Source organism: Aquila chrysaetos, chromosome Z, assembly GCF_900496995.4.
Source record: "Aquila chrysaetos chrysaetos chromosome Z, bAquChr1.4, whole genome shotgun sequence".
Lineage (NCBI taxonomy): Eukaryota > Metazoa > Chordata > Aves > Accipitriformes > Accipitridae > Aquila > Aquila chrysaetos.
The window spans coordinates 59637264-59665209 of NC_044030.1; the positions used below are offsets into that span (position 1 = coordinate 59637264).

The 27946-nt window shown below is 40.1% G+C and overlaps 2 protein-coding genes and 1 long non-coding RNA gene across 3 annotated transcripts; 1 reads left to right on the forward strand and 2 right to left on the reverse strand.

Annotated features, from left to right (window-relative positions):
- Positions 1-3795: 3795 nt before the first annotated feature.
- Positions 3796-7178, reverse strand: LOC115336679. The gene is made up of 2 exons (XR_003921864.2): positions 6583-7178; positions 3796-4350 (listed from the first exon to the last, which is right to left on the reverse strand). It is a non-coding gene; the product is annotated as an uncharacterized LOC115336679 (long non-coding RNA).
- A 721-nt stretch (positions 7179-7899) lies between these two features.
- On the reverse strand, positions 7900-16861 carry ANKRA2 (ankyrin repeat family A member 2). The gene is made up of 9 exons (XM_030004051.1): positions 16815-16861; positions 15635-16038; positions 13425-13583; positions 11967-12032; positions 10480-10577; positions 10179-10304; positions 9733-9799; positions 9561-9641; positions 7900-8488 (listed from the first exon to the last, which is right to left on the reverse strand). The coding sequence occupies exons 2-9, from the start codon at positions 15933-15935 to the stop codon at positions 8433-8435; spliced, it is 954 nt and encodes a 317-aa protein (XP_029859911.1). The 5' UTR covers positions 15936-16038; positions 16815-16861; the 3' UTR covers positions 7900-8432.
- Positions 16862-16911: 50 nt separating this feature from the next.
- UTP15 (UTP15 small subunit processome component) lies at positions 16912-27481 on the forward strand. Its single transcript, XM_030005429.1, has 12 exons — positions 16912-17238; positions 17763-17855; positions 17940-18124; positions 19253-19431; positions 20248-20373; positions 21013-21148; positions 22294-22378; positions 24684-24833; positions 25023-25124; positions 25328-25461; positions 25963-26021; positions 26530-27481. Exons 1-12 carry the CDS (start codon positions 17149-17151, stop codon positions 26751-26753), a joined length of 1563 nt encoding a protein of 520 aa, XP_029861289.1. The 5' UTR covers positions 16912-17148; the 3' UTR covers positions 26754-27481.
- Positions 27482-27946: the final 465 nt, after the last annotated feature.

Genomic DNA, 27946 nt, shown 5'->3' on the forward strand with positions numbered 1-27946 from the left:
ATCTATGCTAGATCTGTGACTTCAGTGTTTGATGTTGGCATCTGTGGCATTACACACCTGTTGAGTGTAGCTGGCGGTCACAGTAGAATGTTGTTGGTAATGCATGTGGTGATTAAGATCTTTGCTTTTCAGTATTGTTGCTGCTGCAGGACTAGCAGGAGTTAAAAGCGGTAATGCTTCATTAGAGCCACTTAAGTGAGCAACATGGCTGTGATACATAGTGAGTAGACTTTAGTGGTTAGGAACCATTTTTACAATATTTATTATCATCTACTATGTTTTAAGGACTTCTGCATTTGTGCTGATTTCTAATACTGTTTGGCTTAACCCGTACAGGTCAGTCAGCTCACATTTTGTTGTGTTATAGTTGGGGGATTCATCTGTCCCCACCAGGCATGAGTCTTATGTAAACATATGGTGAGAGACAGCTACTGCCTCAAGGCTCCTTATCCTGTAAAGGGAATGTGAACATGAGTGTTTGTAGGATTCATACCTAAACTAAAAATGAGGCGAAGTGAAAAAATTGAACAGTTGCAGCAGCAGAGTGGCAGGCTTATTGATGTGAGGTCTCCATTACAGGTTTTTGTCCCTGAGACAGTTGGCGTCCAAAGCAGCAGGGAGGAGTTAATGTGAAAATTCATTTATTTCCCTTCTGGCTGCTTTGTACCACTTAGTGTTAGGAATCAGGAGATGCTGCAGTTCTTTCTGGTTTAGGGAAGTTCCTAAACAGCGTGAAACCAGCATAGCCAGCTCATGCAGCTGGGGTTTGCCTTTAGCATATGTTGGGGGCAGCATTTGGGTAAACAATCCCCATGTACATCTGCAGCATTTCATGCTCCAGTAATTCCTACCCCGGGGTGATGATCTTTAAGATTTTTTTTTTTTGTGTGTGTGTGTTTTTTACTGATTGTAGAAGCTGGAGTAGCCTAAGGTCTCAGGATTCACTGAGTCACCTTCTTCCACCAGCATACAAAATTCAGACTTGCTTAGATGTGACCTCATGCACGTATACACTGGTGTCTAGGCTGACCTCTGTCAGGAAGTGTAGGCTAGATGGATTGTCATTCTGTGTGTCAGCCCTCTCACATTTGTAGAATAGACCCTGTATTCCCATTATATTTGTTCCTCATATTTTAGCATTGTCTTATTTTAATTATTTGTACCTTGAAAATTAAGCGCTATTGTTGTTTCAAACCTGGAATTGTTTTTATTTTTGCTTTTTCAGTTATGTCCTGTCTTGGTAGCTCTCTAGTTTAATCAGGAAATACAGTATATTTGACAGATGAACTGTGTCAGCAGGCTGTAAGTTAAATGCCAAGGGGGACTTGAGCCTTCAAGGATGCACCAGTATATTTTCTGGGAGACTATAGATCTTCTTGAAACCTTCACATTTTATGTAAGCAGAAAAGCATAACTCTTCTAAACAAAAGCCTTTTTGGAGACAATGGCAATGTTGTTATGCCTGTGATCTTACCCTATGTTAGTGATAGACATACCACAGATACAGAGTAGCTAGGCAAGCTGTTTTTGTGATGCATTTTCAGAAGCAACTGTGTTTTGAGTCCTTTAGGTTATAACATTTAAGATAATCTAGGTGTAGCCTAGATTACCCCTGTAGGGTGCAGGTATTTGTAGAGTTTAGCCAGAGCTTGCCCATTTTTCAACTGTGCTAGAAGCCTGGCTAAGTGCTGGCACGTCACGTTTGCCTCCAGATTGCACGTCATCCAGTGTCCTCGAGCTGACAATAATATAGAAATGTAGAGTCAAGCCATTGGATGGTATGATAGGTCCTTCTGAAATACTTGCAGGTGATACATATTAGAATTTGTCTGAAGATGATACTGCCCTGTAAACTGTATTTTCTATTTATGAAATAGAAATGGTGATGTGCTAGAAAAACTTGTGGGCTGTGAAAAGCATGTCATGTGGCTGTATTTGCCATGTTTTAATTTCAGTGCTAAAAAAAGAGCATGCGCAGTTAGTTTATGTAATGAATCAAAACAATATTCTCCACAATGCAGGTCAGGATTTTTTTTTTTTCAGAGGATTATTCAAAAATTACTTAGGTTTCTTCTTGCAGGAAAAGGATGAGCTTTTGTACAGTGCAGTCCCACAGCTGTAATCCACCTTGTTGCTGTGCCCAGTTTACATCTCCCTTTCTGTTGGGCTCTGCAACCTTCCCTGCTGATTTCTGCGTGCATGGTTGGCTTCATCACTGCTCATCTGCTGAAGATTGACTGACATGCTTTACAGTCCTGTATGCCGGGAGAGTTGCTAGCTTAATTTGGTGACAAATCACCCTCAACAGAAAGATCTATTCAGACGTCATTCCTAGGACTAACCCCTAACAATATCTTTGATCTTTAAAGTTCCAAGTGACTGGATTCCTAATTCACCCAGTTACACATTCATTGCCAGATGGAGCAGTGTACTTCCTGAAAGCGTTATGTGCTGCACAGCAGGAGGTGCATGCAAGCGGAACTGCTATAACAATACTAATGATGATCATTCTAGTGATGGGCTGTGTCTGCACTCCAGTGATTTATACTGTTGTTGTAAAGGAAAAAAGTCTGGTCCACAATGTTCAGGAAAAACTCTGCTGGAATGCCCCTAACAATCAGCTTCTAGTGAAAAATGCAGAACAGATTTTAGTCTATCATCCCAGTAAATACAGTCTTCTCTTTTTTTGTATCCCTTATCCTTTACAGTTTCATGAGAATATGGAGTTGCATCTGGTTCATGCTAGGGATTAGCTAGAGCTGTGAATGTGAACTGCTTAGGTGTAACAAGTTACCTAGAATTAGGATAAACTTTCATGGTTGCTCTACTTCTAACGCTTTTTGTTCCAAGTACTGTTATAAAACAGTTGTGAAAAATAGGTAGTAGTTCTGGCTGTAGTTAACAGCTGTCTCTTCAGGCTGTGAGTTAAGTAGCATCATCAGGGTTTAATGAAGTGAGCTTCAAGATTGCTTAAAGGTTACTGGAAGAATGTAGGACAAAGGCACAGTATAACAGCTTTGGAAATCCAGAATCGGTGCATGCCATAAGTAGATGTTTGTCTGTGTTGTCTCTCAGCTGAGTAAGGTTCAGTGGCTGATTTCCATCTCCTTGGAGTTGAGTAACAGTATTTATTTCTGCAGGAATACCATTGGGATACCAACTTCTGAATTCTCTGGAAAAAAAAAAAAAGTGTGCTATGGGGGAAACCTTGCATTATGCCCCTGGGACAGAGTTTGCCTGTGGTGCAACAGTGGCGAGCTGTGATCACTTCGCAATCATCTTGGAAAAGGTGCAGACCAGAGGCCCTGCATTCGATCCCTTGGCTCACTGCTATGAGGACCAACTCACATGAAGATGAGGATGGCATGAGGATACTGATAATAATTTTTTTTTTTTTTTTTTTTTTTTTTTGTACCAAGTTAAAACCCACAGGAGGCTGAAGGGAGGTAAGACTCTACCCTGAGAAGTTCTGGCAGGAGGCTGCTGCTTTCTGTAACTGTCTCAGAAATACAAGTGGGGAATTCAAAGTACAAGACAGATGAACAAAGAAAGCAACAGAGTGGAACTAGTAACAGCCCCAGGGAAAACCAGAACAGACAGGGAAGAGTGTTACAAAGTGCTCATCAAATTTACATGCAAATAGTAATGCTAACATTGTCCATGATTAACTCCTCACTTGACTGAATCCTGTCTGGATGAAAATGTATAGATTTAAAGTTATGTTTATGTCACCTGACACTGAGGGGACAGACAGGTTCTTCTAGGGATCCTTGGCAGAATGATGATGACACTAAGTTGTAGTTACAATTAAAGCTTTATTTTCGTAACAGGATTTTATGATTAGTATAGCACAGAATGTGTGATTAGAATGGCACAGGATTTCTCCAAGCAGAATCAATGTAGTACAATTTATAAGTGGCATAATACAGAATTTCTAATACAACTTAACTTACCATTTCTAATCACGTGGTCCCTCTGCAGATCGGGTTGGATCTTAATATCTGGTTTGCTGTATCAACATAACAATCATAACCTAGAGTCAAAAATCGTATAAAAGAATACGAGTCACTCCGTCCATCCTCAGAGGAAGCAGATGATGGTGGAGGTGTCCCTGGCCACTGCAGGGTCCTGGTCTCACTGTCCAGCAGCAGTTCTGGTCCAAGTTTCCCCTTAGGACTTGTAACTGCTTGGTTTTACAGACAGTGCTCTGGGTGCTGTTACGCTTTCCTGTTCTGTGGCAGGGTCATCGACAACACCGGCTTGGCCGGGTGCCTGGAACCTTGAAGGCGGTGGGGAGGGGTTGAAGAAATCTGTTTGGTTTGTCTACTTGGTGCACAGGACCTTCAGGGCCTGAAAATGGGGAGAAAGGGAACAAATACGTGACCTGCTTGGTCCCAGAGAATGACTGCTGGCCTTAAAAATGGCATTATGCTAACATTAGTTATGCTAATGACATTACCAGGGTTTGGGAGCAGGAGGTACTGGTCACAGTTCCTTTAGGAATTGCTTTACAAACGGCATCTTAACTTCTAATCAAATATTAACAATCTATTTATCGTTACTCTTCACTCTCTTTGTTGGTTCAGTTTCTATCTCAGCCATTGCCTAACTGTGAGAAAGCAGAATTTCTCTGAGCAATTATAAAGTGGATATGTAATATCTTGTTTTCTCCTTGGTAGAATTATTTCACACCTATATTATTGCCCTCTATGGACAGAGCTGCCTGCTGCTTTAGCTTTCTTTTACCTCCCTGCCAGACAGAAAGCCTGTCTGTCTTGCACTGTAAGGCTTCTACACTGTTGCAGCCAGTAGTAGCTGTAAATGAATGTTAATTCGTTGTACCCACTGCACTGCAGACTATTCATTTGTTGTGTACTCCCTCTGTTAAATAGATCAGAATACCCTGCAAAGTCAAACATGAATGAATGAAACAAAGACTTAGTGCAGCTCTGAAGCATTTGGCTGTTACTACTCCATGAAACTCTGCTAGGCAGTCTTTGTGAGGCAGAGTTCATGACATCTGTGATTACATGCTCCACATTTGAGTTTGGCAAAAATAATTTAATTGGGAAAAGCAACTTGTTTGCCAACACTCTGAAATACAGTATGCTGTCATTCAAGTTCAAATGTAAAATATTTTATTAACATTCCCATAAGAAATTACATTGGCAAGAGCTTTTGGTACAAAGTTTGGAGAGAATAAACTTGGAGTTAAGATTTTCGCTGCAGAATTTTCAAACTCTTTTGGTCTTGTGAATGCCATGGCAAGGAAACACTGCTGCCTGCAGACCTGTGGGTGTTGTTCAAAGGCAACTCCTAGCGTCTTCTCCCTGCCATCAGAGGCTACAAAAATCGTTCACTAAAAATCAGCTGGCTGACATTTCAAAACACTTATCCTTGCTGAATCAGGGGCTTTACAATTTTTACCACTATAAACAAAGAAAACTGAATACTGAGAAATATTTACACCAAGAGAAACAAAAATTCATTGTTGTGCCTCAGAGAAACACAAAGTATGTGGAGTGAAGCATGCTGTTAATATTGCATAATCAACAGTTGTCTGTGCTTTCTTGACAGTGATTTTTTTTCCAGTGAGTAAAGATTTTTTTTTTGCATAGATTCCCCCCCCTGCCAGTTTGCTAACTCTGGCTAAGTTTTCCTCAGGGTGTCTGAATCATAGTTTATGAAATACTGCTGGCTGTTCCCTGCAGGGCCCTTCACAAGAGCCACAGAAAACTTCATGTTCATTGCCTTAGCAGCATAACGTTGTGCTATGGAAAGGGCTCTTAATGTAGGAAAGAGCTTCTGAAAGCTGACCATCCTCACCTTTGTACTTGCTTTTGTGGGATGTGTGGTAATGACTATCTGACAATTGCTTGAAATTCTACAGCAAAACGATGGAAGAAATTTTACATTTTGCTGTCTTAATCTATGTTCCTCTATTTCAGTATCTTCCCATATAATCAAAAAATGCATTTTCTAGAATACATTTTCAGGCAATAGTTAATAATTAGTCAGTTTATTTCCTATATATTAACTCAGTGCTGACTGAAGTTCAAGACAAAATACAAAGCAGATATTGAAGGTTCATAATTTAGAACAAGTACTTTCCTGCAACACAGATGATAAAGGAAATTCTGTTCCTTATGCGTACTTATATAGCATGTCTATACATAAGATGTCTTAAAAATTAATCAGAAATGGCTCAGGTTATGATATTTAATGAAAACCTTTCAGAGGTTAATTCTGACCTGATTTATACCTTCTATACACCACAGAAGTTTTCAGTACAGTTAGAGGGAAATTTGTCCGGAAATTCAGATTTAATCCATGTATGTTTGCATTTTTTTTTTTTTCATACCATTTTCCCCTGTTGTATATTGAGTCACTTTGAAATAACAAAGTTAGCATTTTGAACTTCTGATTTCTCTGGCTCTGACTCAAAGAACCAGACTGGATTATTCCCCAGTCTTCTAGTACCTTTTGTCAGGATCAGAGTGCATGTACTTTGTGTATGGAACGACTGTCAAATAGAAAAACTAAACACGGTGGAGACGCTATGCTAGGAATACAGTAACTTACCTGTCTCCACTCATGTCTTGTGCACTCGAGGTGCAGAGTAAATCGGAGGTTGCGCTCGCTACCCAAGGACTGGGGGAGAAAGGCGGGCACTGGGGTTGTACGTACGTGAATGGAGGCGAGACCTCTAGTGGACACAAGGGAGAAATGCTTAATGGCAACACCTGAACACCGCGGCGGGGATCCATCCACAGGTCCTGTGCAGGAAAAGCTGCTGCAGTCTCTTTCCAACTGTCATGTGCCCCATCACTCCGTATAGTTTTGATTAAGTGCAGGGGTCCCAGAAAATCAGTTAACCTTACCTGATTTTTCAATTAATTTCAAAATCATAATTGCTTCTCTAGCTGAACAGCTACACTGGAACATTCCCCCAACTGGGGGATGAGAGGCTGGAGAGCAGCCCCCTGGAAAGAGATCTGGGGGTTCGGGTTGATGGCAAGTTGAACACGAGTCACCAGTGTGCCCCGGCAGCCAAAAGGGCCAACCGTGTCCTGGGGTGCATGGAGCACAGCATCGCTAGCCGGTCGAGGGAGGTGATTGTCCCACTTGACACTGCGCTGGTGCAGCCCCACCTCCAGTACTGTGGGCAGTTCTGGGTGCCTCAGTATAAGAAGGACATCAAATTGTTAGAGCCTGTCTAGAGGAGGGTGACCTAGATGGTGAAAGGTCTCAAGAGCAAGACTCAGGAGGAACAGCTGAGGTCACTTGGTTTGCTCAGCTTGGAGAAGAGAAGGCTGAGAGGTGACCCCATCGCAGCCTACAGTTTCCTCATGGGGGGGCAGTGGAGGGGAAGGTGCTGGTCTCCTCTTTCTGGTGACCAGCGATAGGACACAAGGAGACGGAATGAAGCTGCATCAGGGGAAGTTCAGACTGGGCATTAGGAAAAAGGTTCTTCACTGAATGGGTGGTTGGTCACTGGAACAGGCTCCCCAGGGAAGTGGTCAAGGCACCGACCCTGTCAGAGTTCAAGGAGCATCTGGATGATGCTCCTAGTCATGTGGTTTAGTGTTCGGTAGTCCTGTGAGGAGCAGGGAGTTGGGCATGATGATCCTTATGGGTCCCTTCCAACTTGAGATACTCTGTGATTCTGTGATCCAAAGGACCATGCTTTGGCTGAAGGAGGCTCTGGCTTCTCTTCCCATACAGCTGACATCTGCTTTCAGCCACTGCAGGGAAGCTATTTAGGAGCTAGAATTCTGCACTTGGAATGAGGCTTCCTTACAGCAGAGAAATTTCTACCTAGGACACTCTGGCCTAGTTGTTTCAGGACTACAACTGGAAGACAGAGGTAGGTGGAAAGAAATCAGGTAGGAATTAAACTACTATCATCAAAGTCCTTCAGTTTATTACCAACCTCTTAAAAACTGGACAAAGCCAAAAGCTGACAGTAATATTAACTGGGGATCTTGAAAACAATCACACATGGTGCACATTTTGGTATAATTAACAGTAAAGACATCCATCTTCCATAGTGACATACCTCAATATCTAAACAAATTTCTTCCTGTGACTATGTATCAATGATGTGATGAAGTAGGACACTTGGCACAGTGCCACCCACTGCACTCAGGATAAACATTTAGATGGTCAAAACTGGTTTTATTTACAAAGTTTTTCATGCACAACAGCTGACTTTTTCTAAAATTATATAAAATATCTAGGAAAAGGATGACATCGCATACTTGTGTGAACAATGAAAGAAGAGGAAGAATATTAAAAAGCTTAACTAAAAACAGCAAATAGTTGGACTGAGGTTAAAGTTACAAAACAACGAAGCCTTGTCACTGATTACAGGGCTAAAAAGTAGTTCAAATCTCCAAGCCAAGAACTGACACCTGCAGAAGAGCCAACCATTACTCCTTGATATTTTGAAGTAGCCTTAATAAGTGAGACTCAATAACCTGTTGAACTAAAGCAGAGAAAAAAAATCAGGTTAATCAGTGTTCAACATTTTTTCACATTTTTAGGGTTGTACTATTTTTTCCTGGCAGATGCTGCTTGTCCTGTACAATCATTTAATAAAAACCAGACAGGAATAAATTCACTCTGGGAAGAGAGTTTGCATCCCTTCAGAAAATGAAAGCCTCATATAATGCAAAACCAATACACCCAGTAAGGCAGATGATGGTTTTTGGAGGTGATGATCTGTTTGCTGGTTTGAATAGGCAGATAGATAGCATATGGAAAGCAAATTTTTAGGCCTGTAAGTGCAAAGCAGGCAAAAACGCTTATTAGAAGCTACTTTTGTGGAATGTTTTGAGATTGAACTCTTGAAGTAGTCCTACATCTAGACACTTGTGAAGTTACTGGCCCCACCCATAAGCACAGGGCTCTGCTTGGAGAAGCTACACGTGCAGTGCTGGGCTTATCTTTTGATTCAGTTCATTTCTGTAAAGGCAGACATTTCACAGCTTTCAAAATGAAGGCAGCATGAGGGAAAACCAATGAAGAGTCCCTCCTTTGCCTCTGTTTGCCAGAGCCAAGTAAGGTAGCCTAATTCACTCATCTTGGCACTACTATTGTCTGCCTCCAAGACAAACTAGAGTTAGAGCTAGTCTGACAGGGAAGAAGGTTTTGCAAACTGCATCACATCATGCCAATCAACAAAGCGCCAAGGTGAGGAGTTCAGGAGGGCTGCAGGCCTCTTATCATTGTCCAGTGCAACACACACTCCTTTGTACAGGGTGGGGGAGCAGCTCAGCTCCCCTTATCTGGATCATGGCTGCATCAGCATGACACACCATTATTTGTGCCCACACACGCAGATTCAGGTCAGTAACACTTTCTTACCACATACCTGGCTTTCTGAGACAGGGACGGAAACTACTACCCATTTTGGGCTGATAAATTTAGGTGTATTAAGACTCGTACGATAGTGTTCTTCTTACAGCTGCAAAACCTCTACTAGGCCATTACAGCAGCTACATAAACAAGGAGCAGTAAAAACAAAAATAAAAAAAACTTATATTTGCAATACTCACCACTCCGATAGCCCAAGGCTACAGCCAAATCCATGGAATTATAGCCAGCATCTGTTTCGATAGTTGGATCAGCACCACTTTCTATGTAAAACAGGAGAAGAAACTCGTATGTCTGACAGTGAGAACTAATAGTACATTATTACTGATAATTCAGTTTGGACAGTCTGCTTACCAAGGAGAATTTTTACACATTTCACATGGTTCCCATGTACCGCATATAGTAGAGGTGTGCCTCCATTCTGCAAAAGTGGAGAACAGCCTTAGACACTTAATGATTGAGCAGTCTGCTTAACACACTAGTATACTTCTATGTATCAGTAAGAGACTTCACAGGTTTTATAAAAATGAGGTTCCGTTTTGGTTCTTCACAACTGCCATCTTGTTTTGTCTACTGTTTAGACTGTAAGCTCACCCTTCTACAAGGACTCAGCATTAGTCTCATTCTCTTACCAGGAAGTCAGAACTAGTAGGGCCAACTTCTCTTATCCTATGGAAGTTTTGAAAGTCTCAGATATTTCAGAAAAGGTAGAACAACTTTCAAACCCAAGCCAGTGCTGTGCCTTGTTTCAAATTTCTGACCAAAGTACCCTCTGACATAAATTCAAGCTAGAGTCTTACCCAGTCATACTCGTTGACATCAACTCCACAGTCAAGCAGCATTTTGACAATATCTGTGTATCCTTTACTGCAAGCCAGTGAGAGGGCACTTTCTCGCCCCTTCCCCAAAATCTGAGGATCTGCACCCTGAAATAGTAATAAAAAATGAAATTAACCATGCTTTTTTTTTTTTTTAATGTGAGGTTTTATGCAGGACTTAACTTTAAAACTTTTAAGTGTATAGCAGCATTGACAAATTTAGGAAGGTAAATTGAACTAAAAAGTAAATCAATTTAAAACGAAGTGTGTTTTTTTTCCTTACGTTCTGGAGGAGAAATTCCACTACTGCTATCTGCCCATGAGCCGCAGCCCACATCAGAGGGGTAAATCCTTCTTCATCTTTATGATTGATTACGTTTTCTGTTTAAAGAAAAGTATGCAACTTAGTAATCTCTTTCACTAATGCACTGTATGAGCTGGAAATGTGCTGACATATCCATGGTGAATGGACTGAGGTACCAGTGTGTCCTAACAGTCATTCTCAACTTTAAAAAAATTCTATCCCAATGGTGGTGCAAATATCTTTGTCCAAGAAAGAAAAACACATCCAACTCACCAAAGTAAAATCTAAGATTTGTTTTTTTTTTTTTTTTTTTTTTTTTTTTAGCGCTATAAATCAAGCTCTGTTTTTACTCAGAAATGTTACAAGTTGTCTGTAATCTGGGCTTTATCTCTGGAAAGAAGAGAAGGGCTGCATGAAAAATAAAGATGTACAGTATAATACAGAATGTACCAAGTGGGTGGTTTTGTTTTTTTTTTTTTCAACCAAGTGAGCCACACAGTCTTGTAAAGAATTAGCTTGTAAAGCAATATATATAGTATAACTCTGTTCTCCCCAAAGTTCATGTAATCAATAGGGTGTTTTGTGTAAACAATTAAGGTTTACTGATAGCGCAGCTGGAAGGAAAAAGAACTTTTTAAACAATTGGCTGACTGAAATAATTGAGTTGGAATTTTTTTTTAATATCTAAGCACTTAAAAAAATCGCATGCTTATCATAGCACCACAATATGCATTTTTAACTGTTACTGACACTCCAGAACCAATTTGCTTTCCATCTACATGGCTCATTACAAAGTATGTAGACTCAGCAACTCATTACCTGCCTTCCAGTAAGCATTTCAACAAAGATGCACTGAAAGCATGGCTGATTACTCATAGTACAGTAAGAATATACTATTAACGGTAGTCAATTCAGTACATTATGTGGAGTTGAAATTTTGTATATGTATTATGGACACACAAATATCACACTAAAGACTACGACGCAACTCAGAATGAGTAGCACTATTATTTTGCAGGTGTGAGCTATGGCTTAAATTACCAGCATATAGCTCTATATGTTGATTGATTAAATAGAATTGGAAAGCCACCATTAACAGAAATGTGTTTTAAATTAAAAAGATAATTAAAAAAAAAAATTAATTCTTCTGATAAAACTAACTGGTTCTCCCTTCTCATTTCCATGGATTACCTATACAGCTGGGGAGCAGGGGGAGGAAGGGATTTACCTACAACTCCCAGTAACACTAATGTTTAATTTAAAACCCAAATCATAACAATGGTGAATAAAACACTCATGTGAAACAATAGTCCACATCTGCAAAGAACAGATACTTCAAATATCCTTCAATCTGTACCAGAATCAAGGATTTCTTTTTTAATACAGCTTTGGGGAAAAAGTCAAGCACAACAGGGTATAAATGCCCCAAAGAAAAAAGGAAGGCATTTTACCTCCATCTGTCTCACCTTGTTCAATACGTGTGGCCAGATATAACATTTCTCCCTGAGCAGCCAGCTGATGAACTGATAAAGCTGCAAAAAGGGAAGCAAAATGTGTTAAGACACTGCAGTTTTCATTCTGGTCTATTTGGAGCTGGGCATAACATGTCCATTGGCTTGAGCAGTACAGAACCTGGATTTGAGAGTGTAGATAGGTTTCATCTTACACTCTGAACAGGAATCACTATCTTAAAAATGGAAAAGTTTCCAAAGCTTTTCATAGGTTTAGGCAATTTTTTAACCAATGTAGAAAGCAAAGATACTTCCTGAAGTGGCTTTTTACAAGGCAACATGCTCTCTTCTCTGATGCTTGGTCAGCACCCCAAGATCACATTAAGAACATTTATCAAATGAAAGTAAGCATCTTTTGATAAATTAAGGCTGTGTAGTTTAAAAATGACATCTAAGAGATCACATGCCATGAGGAGACCTGTCATGCTGCTCAATAAAGCCCATAGCATGACTCTCACTCGCTACAATGTGGAATAGATCAGACATTACAAAACTATACACAACATGACATCTACAGGGGAAGAAAGAGATTGTGTTTGTTTTTTATTTTTACTAAAAAGTAGCAAGCATTAAAACCAGAATAATTCTTAAGAGATTATGAAGGAAAAAAATCTCTGATCCCACAGTAAACTCTGCACAGGTGCATGGTTTTGATAATTACAACTTGGAGCAGGTCTGAAAGGTGCTCGGGAGGGAATATATAACAAATTATCCACATTATATAATAACAAAATTAGCTAATGATTACCTAATATATAAATTTCATTGTCCTTTTCCTATACACTACATGAAAGCTTGATTTTCTTTTCAGAAAGACTGTGTATTTTGTTCAGAGGCCTATGCTGCAGCTCCAGATTAATTTTTCCCATGCAAGTGGCCTTTTTTTTTAAGCATTGGACTTATGATTTATTAAGGAAATAATTTATAGATGAATTAAATTACAGAGAATTAATTTATAAAGAAAATACTTTACAATTAAGAAAAACAAAACCCCATAAATAATACTGCCTTCTTGACTTTGAAGATCTGTGACAATCATGACATTTGCAGTAGTCTGTAGCACTTACCAATCATCTAATTTTAATAAATTTTACAAGATACACAAATTCTGAAAACAAATACATGAAGTATATTAACTTAAAGCTTAGAAATTATTAGAAAAATCTTTACCTATATTTTTTAAATCAAGAATTGGATCCTCTATGGAAAATACACTTCAGTTATGAATTCAATACAGCAGGTGGATTACTGTTTTATGGCTGGAACCATGTGAAATTAGACAAGACCACCTCAGTGTTTTCTTCCTATATTAAAGTTCATTACAACACCAAAGAAAAAATCCGAAAAATCTTCCAAGCATCTAACATACAGTTCACAAAATAATTATTAACAGTAAGACAGAAGGATACTTACAGTTTACAAGCAGAGGTGTTGTAGAGACTTCGTTTCCCCTGTGTTTGTTAGTTAGGGTAGTTGATTGTTTTATTGGTGAGAAATGCTTAGTAGTTGATGGAGTATAAACATGTCTTACTTGGATACCAGGGGAAGGAGAAGTGTGGATGTTGCATTCAGCTACATTGAACAGAGAAAAAAGACAGGATTTTAGCACTAGTAAGAGCATTAAAAGCAAGCCACAGATTCTAAGTCGAACTAGAAAGCTCCAGTATCACAAGATCTTTAAAATCCACGTTAAGTAAGCTTTGTGACATGTGCTTTTTCTACTGTGTATTGTGAGAGTTGAATAAAGGTCTGTATTCATTTCTAGCATAAAACAATGCTGCTATCTTACACATTCAGTATGGCGTAATGTCACCCAGAGACAAGCTGGTGTCTAAATGAGGTAAGGCTTTGTCTAGATTTTCAACACGCCTGGCATGGATTTATCAGGCAGGACAGCTCCATTTAGCCTGTCATATCCTTAACAACACTCTCCAGCACAGTAACATGATGCAGCTCTGGTCAGCCATGCAGTCAGGTAACTGCTCAGCTGATCCTTTTGCCTACTCCCTAACCAGTCCACTGCATGGGTGGAGATGACCTTCACTAATTTTCTTCACCAGGACTTTTTCCACTCCGTTGGATAAAATTGTAACTGCATTATGAATGCCTTAAGAATACGTATCCAGGAGGAAGAGAGCTATTCCACACTAACTTACATAAAATGCGAAGCAGGTCACCAGTTAGAATTCAAGAAGTCATTCAGTGCTGCTGTGTTTGTTTGTACTAACTTTTCTACCTATCAGAATCTAATGGCATTTTATTACAGAACAGGTATATGTTATCTTTGCTTCTAATTCTCAAAAGTAGCTTTTGGTTTTGAGAAGTAGCTGAGAAGCCAAGTAATTTTTAAGAAGCTAACTGATTAAATGCTGGAAAGACATACTGAAGGATTAAACTCCATTACCGACTAAATTGATTTGACACCAGCGTGCGCTAGTAGTTAATAACTGGAAGCTAATTAACATGTACACCGAATTTACACTGCACAAATTCAAGGAGAGAATCAATTAAAAAAAGCAGAGGGTAATCGGATGAAAATGAAATTACATTTTGTTGCCAATCAAATAGCTACAGCGGACTTGATTAAATTAAGACACCCACCAGGGACTTTTTACCTGCGGTCCCTTGATCCACATGACTACTTCTAAAGGGTTCACAAATGCTACCTAAGAAAAACAACCCTATCGCTGATGGGTCTAAATTTGCTGTTCAGGTCTGCAGCTCCACTAGTAAGCACTTAGGGCCTGCAAATCAAAAAAGTTTGAAAAATTACAATGGCTGAACTGCAGCCAAACAGTACAAATCAGAGAAACCATCAAAATCCATAATAGGTCTGTGTTTATATTTGTTACAGGAAACGGGTCAAATTTAACCTCATGAAAAGGTACATCACTAACAGTCTGAAATATGACGGGGAGCACTGGAAACCACAATTGTTAAGGGAAAACAGATGGAAGTCCTAATTCTGTTCTCTATCGATATGCTCAACCATAAAAAAAGCACACATCAATTCTGATGAAGCTGCCCAATAATGGCTGGAGATTAGCTGCAGGGATGCAAAAAATGGAGCAACGTTCACTTTCAAGCAGCGTGAAGCTGAATTGGCAAGCCAATCCCTACAACAACTACAGGCTTTGTACAGCCATATTGATAAAACAAAGTCAACTGCATGACTCATGTTATTTTGTCATCATACTAGTGAAAAGCTAAAACATGCTGCAGAAAGCTACTGAAGTTGAAATGATCATATAGTGCTTTCAGCAGTGTTTTGTAAAGATACATACATTCAACAGCGCGTAGCATGTTGTAGGACATGCTATGCAAAAGAAGTAAGCTTGTTTTCATAATCAGCATCAGCTCTTATTAAATTAGAGACTTTTTGTGCTGTTACTTTTTCAGTTAAAAACCCCATAATTGAAAATGTGATTTAAAAAATAATCTTGGGGGAAACTAATTTCACATTAATAATTCTTTAAGCATATAATAAAAATGTTAAGAGGAACAAATCTTAGAAAACTATTAATGATTAACACACATGTAAGGCAGAGGCTTTTTTTTAAAAACAGAACAGCTTAACAGGATGACACAGTCCACACGTAACAATTTGTACCATAAAGTTCAACCTTTAAATAAGACAGATGCCACTTCAAGGTCAGAGTTAACTTGGTCTTGAATATTTTTACTGTCCTCCTCATTCAAAGATTTCACAAATCGCGAGCAGACGTTCATATCAAATCTATTGGGCAAAATGAATTTCATTCCCATGGCGACACTCTGAGCTGGGCCTTCCTCTGTGCTAGAGTCAAGCTGATGCTCCACTTTAATGTCCACCATGGGTGGAAGGCTGTAGCTAGTGGTACATTCTTCCACAATTAACTGGGCCCCAACATCTAAGTTTGTTGAAGATGCCATGGCTTCAGTCATGTAAAACTTTTACGCAGAATGTTTCTTCATAGTTTCTAGCCACGAGCAGTCCTGGCCAACCACGCTGTATCTAAAGAGATCCGGATGTTTGAACAACCTGCAACTGAACACATGTAACATATGTTAGCAACATTCTGGTGAAGCAATGCATAAAAATACACCAAACTTGGCTTCCTTTAAGCTTAAGGCATTTGGTTTTGATAGTCAAAACCTTGGTGAAATACCAGTCTTACTGCTGTCACAAGCTATTGGCCAAATGCTCTGTTTAAGTTTTACCACAGGGATACTTGAGCCAAATTCCCTAATGAAGCCACTAGGAGTTTCATCTAAAGGACGTTTCAGAATATTAGGTGGGTTTCAGCAAAAAAACCACCGCAATGAACCATGTGCATACCGAGCCAGGAACAAGCTATAAGAAGAAGGTGACTTTATTTTCTAAAAACATTAGACTTCAAGAAAACGTTAAAGTGACTTTATGTCCTTTTACGATTCTAAGTCCTTTCGTGACCCGAGTAAAATCAATGGCTTCTACCATACGCGTAGGAAAACGACAACTCCCTTTTAGACCGGTGACAGTACAGCATCCCAGAACACCCCGGGCTTTCTGACAGCACCGCGGGAAGCCCAACGTCCGGCCGGGCCGGGCCCCGCGGCCGCGCCTGGCGGGCGGAGCGGCGCGGCGCGGCCCGGCAGCCCCGGGCGCCCCTGGAGCCCTCCCCCCGCCCCGCAGGCCGCCGACTCCGGGACGAAAGGCCCGAAGGCAGGCTGCGGCGGCCATGCCGCCCTACCACCGGCGCCGGAGAGCATCCGCCGCCCGGCAACCCCTCCGGCAGCGTGGGCCGGCGGCGCGGCTCGGCTCCGCCGCCGCCTCCAGCTCACCTCAGCGCCGCCGCTCTGTCCGCTGGCGAGGAGGGGGAAGTGACGCCCTACCGCCCCGCCGCGGCGGCGATTGGCTGGGGAGGGTCGCCGCCCGATGACGTATGCCCACCCGCGCACCTGGAGGAAGGCGTGGGGCTCGCCATAGCGGTGGTGGGGTCCCACGTGGTCCCGGCTCCTCGGAGGCGGCGGCGACCGGCCAGGCCCTCCCCGAGCTCCTTCCGCAGAGCCCCTCGCCTGGTCAGGCCCGGAGGCGGGAGCACGACTAGGCGGCGGCGGCGGCGGCGGCCCGGTCCGGTCCTTCGCCTCGGCCGGCGGCCCCTACCGCTGGTGGGCCATGGCAACCTACAAACCGGTGGTGGTCCAGGCGTTCCCCAAGCTCGGGGAGAGGATCACGAAGGACACGGCGTACTGGCGGGGCTACAAGGTAGGCGGCAGCCCTGCGCGGCGCGGGGGGCTTGGGTCCCACCAGCCCGCGCGGGTCTCGGCTAGAAGCGGTTCCTCAAGGGCGCCCCGAGACCCGTTGGGCGGCTTGCTGGGACAGGAGGCTGGCTCGGGCCCCAGATTGGCCCAGCAGGCGTAGTTACTGTCCTGGAGTGTGGTTTTGGTGTTTGGTTGTTTGCGTTTGGTTTGGTTTTTTTTTTTTTTTTTTCCTCCTCCGTGCGACTAATCAAAGTATTTTTAAACGTGCGTGAGTGAGTAAGGTGGCTTTTTTTACTCAAAACACATAATTAATGGGCCGATTACGATGGGTGAATTGGAAAAAGAAAATCGTAAGAGCAGAAGTAGCCTGGCAGAAGAGAAACTCAGTAGGATGTAGTTAAAAAGTGATTTGGTTCTAAATGGAGAAAATGGTGAGCTCTCTGTAGGAGGAATAGGTTTTGTTTGCTGTGTTCCATTTTTGATGGTGTGGTTAGGTGTATTTAATGGTCTTTATCACAATTGTTTTAGACACCTGTTCAGATAAAGGAATTTGGTGCAATAAATACAATCGACTTCTCCCCGGTTCCTCCATATAACTATGCTGTCACAGCCTCCTCAAGGGTAAGTGGCTTTTCTGAGCTTTTTATGTTCTTGTCCCTCAGCTGGTATCATATGAGCGAACTTGATGTCTTCTTGTTTTGCTAGATCCACATTTATGGTCGTTACTCCCAGGAACCAATCAAAACGTTTTCTCGCTTCAAAGATGCTGCTTATTGTGCCACATACCGAGATGATGGCAACCTGCTTGTTGCTGGCAGTGAGGAAGGTAGCATTCACCTCTTTGATGTTAGTGGAAGAGCACCTCTGAGACAATTTGATGGCCATACTAAGTAAGACAGTGTTGGTTTTTTCTTTGCAGGCTTAAGCTTGTTTGCTGTATTTATATATGTCTGCTTTGCATGTTGCTGAAAATCTGAATGATACTGGTCTATGTTGCTTGCCACTGTCTCATGTAGATCTTACAGAAAAGTAGATTTTTAAATTGAATTCAAAGGTGGAGTGATTTTTAAAAAAAGTTCTAAATATGAATTGAGTACATGGAAGAATAAATACGTCTTCTAATTCAGGTAGGTGTCTGTTAATATGTTGTGTAGACATAGTCTTGTGACTGCATGGCACTGATAAGCACATTTTATTTGGTGCTGGCAGGAAAAGAGTTCTAAAAAGTGGCTAAACAAAAACAGTGAAGAAATACGCTAGGAAGAGCAGGCATCCATTAAAAAAGCAAGACAGAAAAAGTGCATGGTGGTGGGGCTAGGCTGGGGAAGGAGTTAGAAGAAGAGTTCTGATGGTGACGATGAGGAGAAGACAATGATAATGCTTAGATTAAACAGGTTGCTGTGCTATGAAAGACCAGTAAGTGTTTTATTGATCCAGAACAGCAACAAACCCTCCTTCACTGGAAAGCATACCGGCAGGACTTCAGAGTGTTGAGGTCTGTGTTCGTAGATCGGGTGTTATCTTATGTCCTAACCACTAGGTGAACCGTAATAAGATTTATGGTATCTCTTTTCTGTCAAAGTCATTCTTTGTTGGGGTGTTACGATGATAATACAGATTTAAGTAGTGATTTTAAAGGACATGAAGAATATCCCATCCAGGCGTACTTAAAATTCACTATTATAAATTTTTTCTAATGGACAGTGCTAGTATACAGACCTCTAAGTAACAAATGCAGAATTTATAGCTTTTGAATGAGAATCTAGTAGACCTGTAAACCCTTTAAGGCAGATCATATCAGTGCTTAGGTAAGCGTCTGGCAGCATGACCCCTTTCTGGCTGGAAATACAAAAACTAAAGTGTTTTTAACCTCTAAATTGAGGCTTTGTAACTTCCAACAGTAAATGCTTTGAACTTCTAAGTTAGAGAGAATACTTTAATAAGCTTTTCATACAGACTAACTCTTCTGGAAACAAGTATATGTTTTGACTTTGGATATTGTGGACTTTGGTTTCTAGACCTGTTCATGTAGTGGGCTTCCTGTCTGATAAATACCGAGTATTTTCTGGTGGTGATGATTATTCATCAAATTTGTGGGATATTGCGAGTGCTACAGAAATCGTCTCATACAGTGAACATACTGACTATGTGAGATGTGGCTGTGCAAGTAAAGTGAACGCGGATGTCTTTATAACAGGTTTGATTTTATTTTTTATATATGCTTCTTTTGGATTGAATTGAAGAAATATGCAGAAAGATAGTTTTTGATAGATTAGGATCTTGTTTCTTATGTTTTAAACATGGAGGATCTGTCTTCCTACTCAGTGCCTGTTTTGTTGTTTCCTTTTTGCTTGCTTTTTAAGCTTAACACTGATGTTTGCAGGGAAACTCGTGAGTGAACTAATTTTTAACATCTTTTTGCTTTAGCCTGTTAGGGTTAATAGGACTGTTCTTACTGGCCTTTGAAAGTTTTAAGAAAATCCTGTGAATGTAGCCTTTAGTTGAGATTGACTGAAGTGTTTTATCAGGTTTCTGGAGGAGGACACTAGTGTTCCATTGTGGTTTGTACAGCCCAAAACTGGCAGACTCAGAAATGAAAGGTTGTGTGAGAAGTTACCTGAAACCAGTTGCTTTTGGTTTTCCTAGCAGTAGCTTTCTATTAAGCTGTGGTAGATTCCTATGAAAAACCTAGTATTTCTTCAGGGGGCGCAAGAGACTAGGTTTCATCAGGTTGCCTGATATTTATTGTTATAAACACACTTGATTAATGGAAGGGAAATAAAATTAAGACAAATTACTTTTAAGGCCTGGCTTGTTGCTAGGGCCAGGATTAGAAGACTTAGGCTGCCTGAAGGCTGTAAATTAACCAAGGTAAACCACAAGGGGTTCTAAGTGTATTGTTTAAAACTGTTTCTGTTTAGCAGCAGCTCCTTTAGATTGTAGGACGTGGCTGTTTTAGTTCTTGAAATAATTGGCATTATGAAACTGAAAATATATACGGTTGTGTTTGCAGGTTCCTATGATCACACTGTGAAACTGTTCGATGCACGGACAAAAAGTAGTGTCATGACAATAGAACATGGCCAGCCCGTGGAGAGTGTGCTTCTGTTCCCTTCTGGTGGGCTTCTAGTATCTGCAGGTACTTCAATAAAATGAAATTTCTGTGGCTCTAATTTGTGAAATACTTCGGCTGCTTCTTTCTTGTCTGGTGTTTTCATTTGGTAATGAAGTGGTGAGTGATGTAACAGCTGGATTTCTCAAAGATCTTCTTTAGGAATCTGTGTTGATCTGGAGGGTGAAGGTAGGGGTCTTTTTGTCTCTGATTTGATTTTCTCGTAGTTGGTCCAAAGAAAAAAAAAGACATTTTTAGTGTCAAGATACAGATTTTAATTAGACCAGTGCTAAAGTGAAGGAATGAACCTACTTAAGTTTTGAAGAGATGGGACTGTACCATTTTTTTTTTTTTTTTTTAATGACAAGGTTTTTTTAGTCTCTTCTTGCCATTTCATCAGAAGTCCTGTAACCCAGTGGTATTTAGATTTTTTTTTTTTTTTTGGTAAGGACTATGTTGAATCATTCAGCTGTGTCTGCAGAAAGGCCTAAAAAAGAGCAGGCCTGTAATGTGTCTTGTCACAGGAGATAGTCCTAATGAATGGGGATGGTGAGTAGGTACAGAAAACTGTGTTGCAAAGGAGGCACTGTATCACTCTGAAAAATTCTCCAGAGAAGTGTGAATGTGTACGTATGTCAAGCTGTTTTGTGTGCTTCCTTCTTACAGGAGGTCGATATGTCAAAGTTTGGGACGTACTAAAAGGCGGACAATTACTAGTTTCACTTAAAAATCACCATAAAACCGTAACTTGTTTATGCCTGAACAGCTCTGGACAGAGGTTACTGTCAGGATCCCTGGACAGGTTAGTATATTTTGAGGCTTTGTTGTGATTTAAATTTTTTAGGACTTTTTTCTCTTGAAAGTTATTATACATCACTGTGAATCTGTGCATGTTTTTTAGGCTTAAACAGTTCTAACTGTTAGCGATATAACTTACTTGAAAACATGTTTTGTGGCCAAGGTACATTCTGCAATACGCATTAACCTTTTCCTCTTACTAGCCTGAATGTCAGTAAGGGTTGCATGTGCCATTTGGGAATGCGTATGGGGAACTTCTGAATAAGCATTCATTTTTCTGAATCTCTAAACTGACCTTTACAGTCTCCATAAAGTAGCTATTCTTAAGTTTACATTAATACAGTTTAAATAACTGAAAGTGTATTAGTAGTCGCCTTTAGAAAGCCTGGTTTTTGTGTCTCTGTGCTGTTGCTTTTTGTACCCAAGCTGCAATATGTCCTCCTTGCTTTTTTGTTTGGGTTGAGTTGCTGAGTTCTGATTCTCAATCTGTTGTCTCTGAGACATTAGAAATATGAAGTGGTCTGAAATGACAGTGGTCTGTTTTCTTGCTCCTTCCCTCCCTTCTGTACTTTCTAGGCTTCCTCAGGCTTTATGATTACAAAGTATAAGCTGAAGGATCACACTAGCTGTGCAGCTGTTTGTCAGTCAGTGCTCACAAAACTAAAGTTCATACTTGTAAGATAATGTTTTGTTTTCCTGTTTGTTAAGTATTTTGTACCTTCAGCCAAATCATTAAAGAGCAGCCGGATACAAGAATGTCTATGGATTTACTTCCAGAAATTGCCAATAGATCTTACATTTAAAATTTAAGGACAAATTTGAAGAAATGCTGTCTTAGTTTTTCCTAATAAGCATTGCTGAAGGCAGAAAGTCACTACATCTGCCTTCAGTTTCTTCTTCTGTCCTTGCCCCATTTTCATCTTTTTTGGGTAAGGGTAATCCTTCCTTGACTTTTGTGTACCTTTTAACAGAACTTTTCTCTTGCAGGAGAGGTAATAACTAAGAAGCTCAGTGGTAGTCTGAAGAATGCTTTGTATAAATGCCCAGTTTCCTTAAATGATCCATAGAAGTTGAGGGTGATGAAATTCCTGTAAAGTGTCTACAGTAGGGCATTTGTAATGAGATTTTAATCATTACTCTTCTGTATAGGCATGTGAAGATTTACAGTACTACATCCTACAAAGTAGTCCACAGCTTTAACTATGCAACATCCATCCTCAGTCTTGCATTGTCGGTAAGTACATTAGAAATCTTTCTAGGCAAGGTAATTACTGGTACCTTTTTATATAAGTCACTGAAGTAATTAATTTTTTATTTCATTGCTATTGGATGTTTCAGAAGAACGCTGTACAGAGTAGGATGACTGAATATATTCTTTCTGAGTAAAAAATTGTCATGGTTTATTCCAGCAACTAAGCACCACACAGCTGCTCACTCACTGCCCCCCACCCAGTGGGATGGGGGGAAAGAATCGGAAGGAAAAAGGTAAAACTCATGGGTTGAGATAAGAACAGTTTAATAGAACAGAAAGGAAGAAACTAATAATAATAACAATAATGAAATTACAACGCTAATAAAAGGATTGGAATATACAAAACAAGTCATGCACAATGCAATTGCTCACTGCTTGCTGAATGATGCCCAGTTAGTTCCCAAGCAGTGATCCCCTGCTCCCGCCGATTCCAGTTTATACAGTAGGCATGACATCACATTATATGGAATACCCCTCTGGCCAGTTTGGGTTGGCTGTCCTGGCTGTGTCCCCTCCCAGCCTTCTTGCTGGCTGGGCATGAGAAGCTGGAAAATCCTTGACTTGTAAGTCAAGTTAAGTAGTATAAACACTACTTAGCAACAACTGATAACGTCAGTGTTATCAACATTCTTATACTGAATCCAAACCCTAACACTATACCAGCTACTAGAAAGAAAATTAACTCTACCCCAGCCAAAACCAGGACAAAAATGCATTAAGAGGTTTTAAGCATAATACATTTAGATACCAGATGTTACCTGATTAGATCTGTACAAAATCATGTGTTTATCAAGGACAGTCTATATGGCAGGGAAAGTATTCAGTTTAGAAGGGAAGTTTTGACTTTAAGAAGATTGTACTCATCTTTTGCCTTTCGGGAACCTTGTGACTCCTCTTGTGTGGCAGTGATAAAAAAAAGTAGTTCATTTGTTGAGAAATTTAGAATAGGGTGAACTTGTCGTAAAGGTTGTTGGTGACAGGTTGGTCTGAGGAAGAAAAGAGGAGAGGGCATGAGGTATGAGCATAAACAGATTTGTTTGCCAAGGCATGTGTCTTACTGTCTTGGAAACAGAAAACAAAGACTCTCATTTCTGTGAAACATTTGAGTTCCAATGGATAAGCTGAAACCAGGACAAGAAGTTAACTCATCAGAGTGTAGTTTCTGTGTAATTCAAAGAACTTCTCTACATAAACATGCTCAGTCTCTCCTTGACCTTGGACAAACTTTTAACCTTCACTAGATTGCTTGACAAGGAGTTCTACATTTCTGCTGCTTTTTTTGTGAAGAATTGCCTCCTTTTGTTCCATTGGAACCTTCATTACCTTCATTTGGTGCCCCAAAACGAGACATTGACCAGCTGATCTCCATCCATACCTGTCATAATTCTGTAGGCTTTTATCATATCCCTCCTCCGTTGTCTTTTTTTCCCGTGCTGAAGGGTTGTGTCTCAAATCAAGTCTATCTTTGATTGTCTTTTGGGTTTTTTGATTCTTTTATTCTGAATCTGCTACTGTTTTTTGAGAATAACTCAAATAGGATTTAAGATGTGGGTAGACAATGGATTTATTGAGTGGCATAATGACTTTCTAGTTTTCATCTCTTCTGTAGTAATTCCTGACGCTTTTTATTTATTTATTTTTTCTTACCAACAGTTGAGCATTCAGATAATGTTTAATGTTTTCATAGAATTATCTTTTAATAGTAACAGGTCACAACTCACTATTTTATATGTGAAGTCAGTGTTTTTCTCCGGGGCATTATTTAAAATTATAACCTTTAGTATCAAATACATGCAACGTTTGTTATGTACATGAAATTTATATCAGTGACTGGTATTTTGAGCAACCTTCATTTGTTTCTCAAAATTCTGCTGTTCCACGATAGCTTTCTCGTAGGTGGTGTTCGTGACTGCTGTATGGCATGTAATAGCCAAAGGCACTTGTACACCATTGAAAAAACCAAAACCTGTCATAGATTATACTTGCAGAAGGATGTTAATGCGTATTTGAGCTTGCTTCACTAGTCAGGCTGTAGTCCCTCTAGGTATTTCTTAAAGGTTTATTAGATGGATAATGTTGCTTACGATCATAGCCTTGACGCTGTCCCTGTTTTGAACAAGGTATTTTACCATGGGACCTTGTAGAGATGCCTTCCAACTTAAGTTATTCTATAATGCTGTGATTAGAGCCATATCATGAAGCATAAAAATTTAAAAATCTGCATGGTAGGAGCATGCATCATCAAATAAATCACTAGATTCCTAACTCTGTGATTTCTTCATTTTAGCCTGAAGATGAAACCATAGTTGTAGGCATGACCAATGGGGTGCTAAGTGTTAAACACAAAAAACCTGAAGAAAGGAAAGAAAAGTCTCAAAAGAAGAGACAACCAGCATATAGAACCTATGTGAAAGGAAGAACTTACATGCCAAAACAGGTATAGCATGGTGAGAAAATGTATACTGAAGCACTCCTCAAAATTTGGGGTTTTTTTTGAGTGTGCTAAGTTGAAGAAAGGGAAGGGAGGGAAGGTAGAAAGACATATAAGCTTGTTCATGGTAGTACATCTAAGCCACTGTGTGTGTGTGTGTGTCTGTCTGATTCTGAACTTGTCTTTCAATTCTAGGAAGATTTCTGTGTCAGTAAACCTGTAAAACGTGTTTTGAGGAAATACGACAAGCTGCTGAAGAGCTTTCAGTCTTCCAAGGCCCTTGATGCGGTACTGGAGGTAAGGCATTGTTTTTTGTCTCATCTGAGTTGTGTGCTGTCGTGTGATGTGGGTTTTTTCTGTATGTCAAACCAATTTTATTTCAGTGTATAGCTAGAAAGGAATCAAACTTGTGTGGGTTCCGTTTTGATTTTGCTGGTAGCAGGCCTGTTTTGTGTGTAAAGATGTTGCTTTGGTACTAAACTCTTCTTACATATGTCCAGCCACCCATCAGGCTTTATACTCCTGAAGTTACGGTTGCAGTCATGCAGGAACTACATCGCAGAGGAACACTGAGGAGTGCGCTTGCTGGCCGAGACGAGAAGCAAATTAATCTCCTTCTTACCTTTGTGGCAAGGTATTATTTTAACCTGAGTTCTCTCTGACTGTTTTGAGACCTGTATTTCTTAATAGCTTTTGCCAGAGTCTCAACAGATCACACGTGGAACACTGGTACTCTTGAATCACGTGCCTTCTGCTTTCTGATATCAAAGTCTGGGATAGTACTGAAAGCGTTTACTTGATAGTGCAGAACAATTTTGCTGGTAGTATGAGAGAGTATATTTTACTTCTTTGCCAGACATTCTACCCTTAGTTTATTATTTTCTGTCTCCTTGATTAAACTCGTGTCTTCATGTACCTGCTGCTTTTGCCAGTTCTCCAACCCCCTCCCTCCCTCCCTGAAAGGAGGAGGGTAAATACCACATATGTAGCTTTTTTTGACTTGCATCTCTGCTGTTCTGTGATGTCTTTTCATGAAGAAACAATTGTCTGTACACCTGTATGAGAAAGCTGCTTGTTGGTGGGAGGAGTGCAGTTAGCAAAACCAGTAAAATTGGGATGTCTTCTAATTTTGCAGGCGTGTGATTGAGCCTAGATTTACTCCTGTACTGGTGACTGTTGCAGATATGATCACTGGTAAGTACAACACAAAGAAAGATTCTCAAAGCCATATAACTAGCTTGGAAGTAAGGTAAAAAGTGTTACAATTTTAAGAAACTAAACCTTTATGGGTTGGTTTGTAAGTATGAACTCAGTGTCAAGGGAATGATCCAAAAAGAGATATTGCCAGATAACTTTGACCGCAGACAGTATCTGATTTGTACTAGCTGCAGGAAGCTCCTCATGGTCTCTTAAGTTTCTTGACACTTCATGTTTCTATACTTATATAGTACAAGTAACTTCTGCTTCTCCAGTGAGGTAAAAATAGTATTTGAGGTCATAAAAACTGCTTCTGTTAGTTTGACTTACTGTTACTATGAGTACATACCAATAATTAACAGTTTTCAGAACACTGTTAAAGTTGTCTTATTTGTCCACAGTGTTGGACTTGTACCAGACTCCTTAAATGGATCTCTAACTAGCTAATATAATTTTCATGTTTTTATAGATATGTGGATTCTTAAGTGACTTTTTTTCTTTACAGACATTTATCAGCCTGTGGTTGGGCAGTCAGCGATTGTTGATAGACAATTCTTGAGACTTCAGGAAGCCATAGGAAAAGAGATTGACTATCAAGAGGAACTACTAGAAGTTTTGGGAATGATGGATACACTGTTTGCTACTTTCACCGAGAGAAGAGCTACTTACCTAGAAGAGAACAAAAGTAATGGTCTTACAGAGACCATTGAAACAAATATAAATAACTGACTGACAACCATCGCAACAAATTGTCACAAAAATAGTGTGGACTTGAAATACACGGCCTGTTTTCCTGGTAACTTGTTATAATAGTGACTTCTAAAATAAGCCCCTCTGTGTTGAAGTTCTGTCTTCCAAACTGTGTTTCTGAATAGGCTGAATTGCTGAAGATAGAGGAAGAAGGATGTTCTCCAAGATTTTTCCATGCCATATTTTTCAAACAATTGAATTTTAAAGTTTTATTCCAAAGCTATGTAACTTTTAAAGAGTGTTTTGTGCATCCAGTACTAAGTCATTACTTGAATTACAGAAACAGTCAAAAATTTCCAGTTTTTGTTTACCAGAACACGTACTTGGACATCGGAATAGTACTACATATGCATTTGATAAAACTTGACTACATTGTGTTTTCTCTCCCTGCTTCATCTCCATTTCAGATTTCTATGAATGCATAGGAAACAGCAAAATGACTCAAGAAAACAAGTGCATGCTTATGTATATTGAAAAATTTGTTACTTTCATTTTTTAAATGGTGCATATACATTTATGAATTATAATTCTCTGGAAAATAGATAATTCTTACTTCTAAATGGAAATGAATTCAAATCATATTAATGTAATGAGTAAGTAAACTGTACTCCAGTGAGAAAATCCTCAGTTAAGTGTAACAACTCAATTTTTGTGTAATTCTATCACTTTCAATGTACAGTCTGCATTGTTACAAGTATGTATTTGAATGCTGGGGTAATGGTTTATTTTAACTTCAAGCAGTGCTGGAGAAGGATGGTATACTTTGGAAAGATGGGTGTACCTATCATGGTTTAAGCCCAGCTGGCAACAAAGCACCACGAAGCTGCTCACTCCTCCCTTGTCGAATGAGGAGGAAATACAAAGAAAAGCTCGTGGGTCGAGACAAGGACACGGCGGGATCACTCACCACTTACGGTTATGGGCAAAAGACAGGCTCAACTGGGGGGGAAAAATACAAAGTCAATTTAATTTACTACCAATCAAATCAAAACAAGGATAATGACAAATAAAACCAAATCTTAAAAACACCTTCTCCTCACCCCTCCTTTCTTGCCCAGGCTCAACTCCACTCCTGATTTTCTCTGCCTCCTCCCCGCAGCAGCGCAGGGGGATGGGGAATGGGGGTTGTGGTCAGTTTGTCACACGTTCTCTCTGCTGCTCCTTCCTCAGGG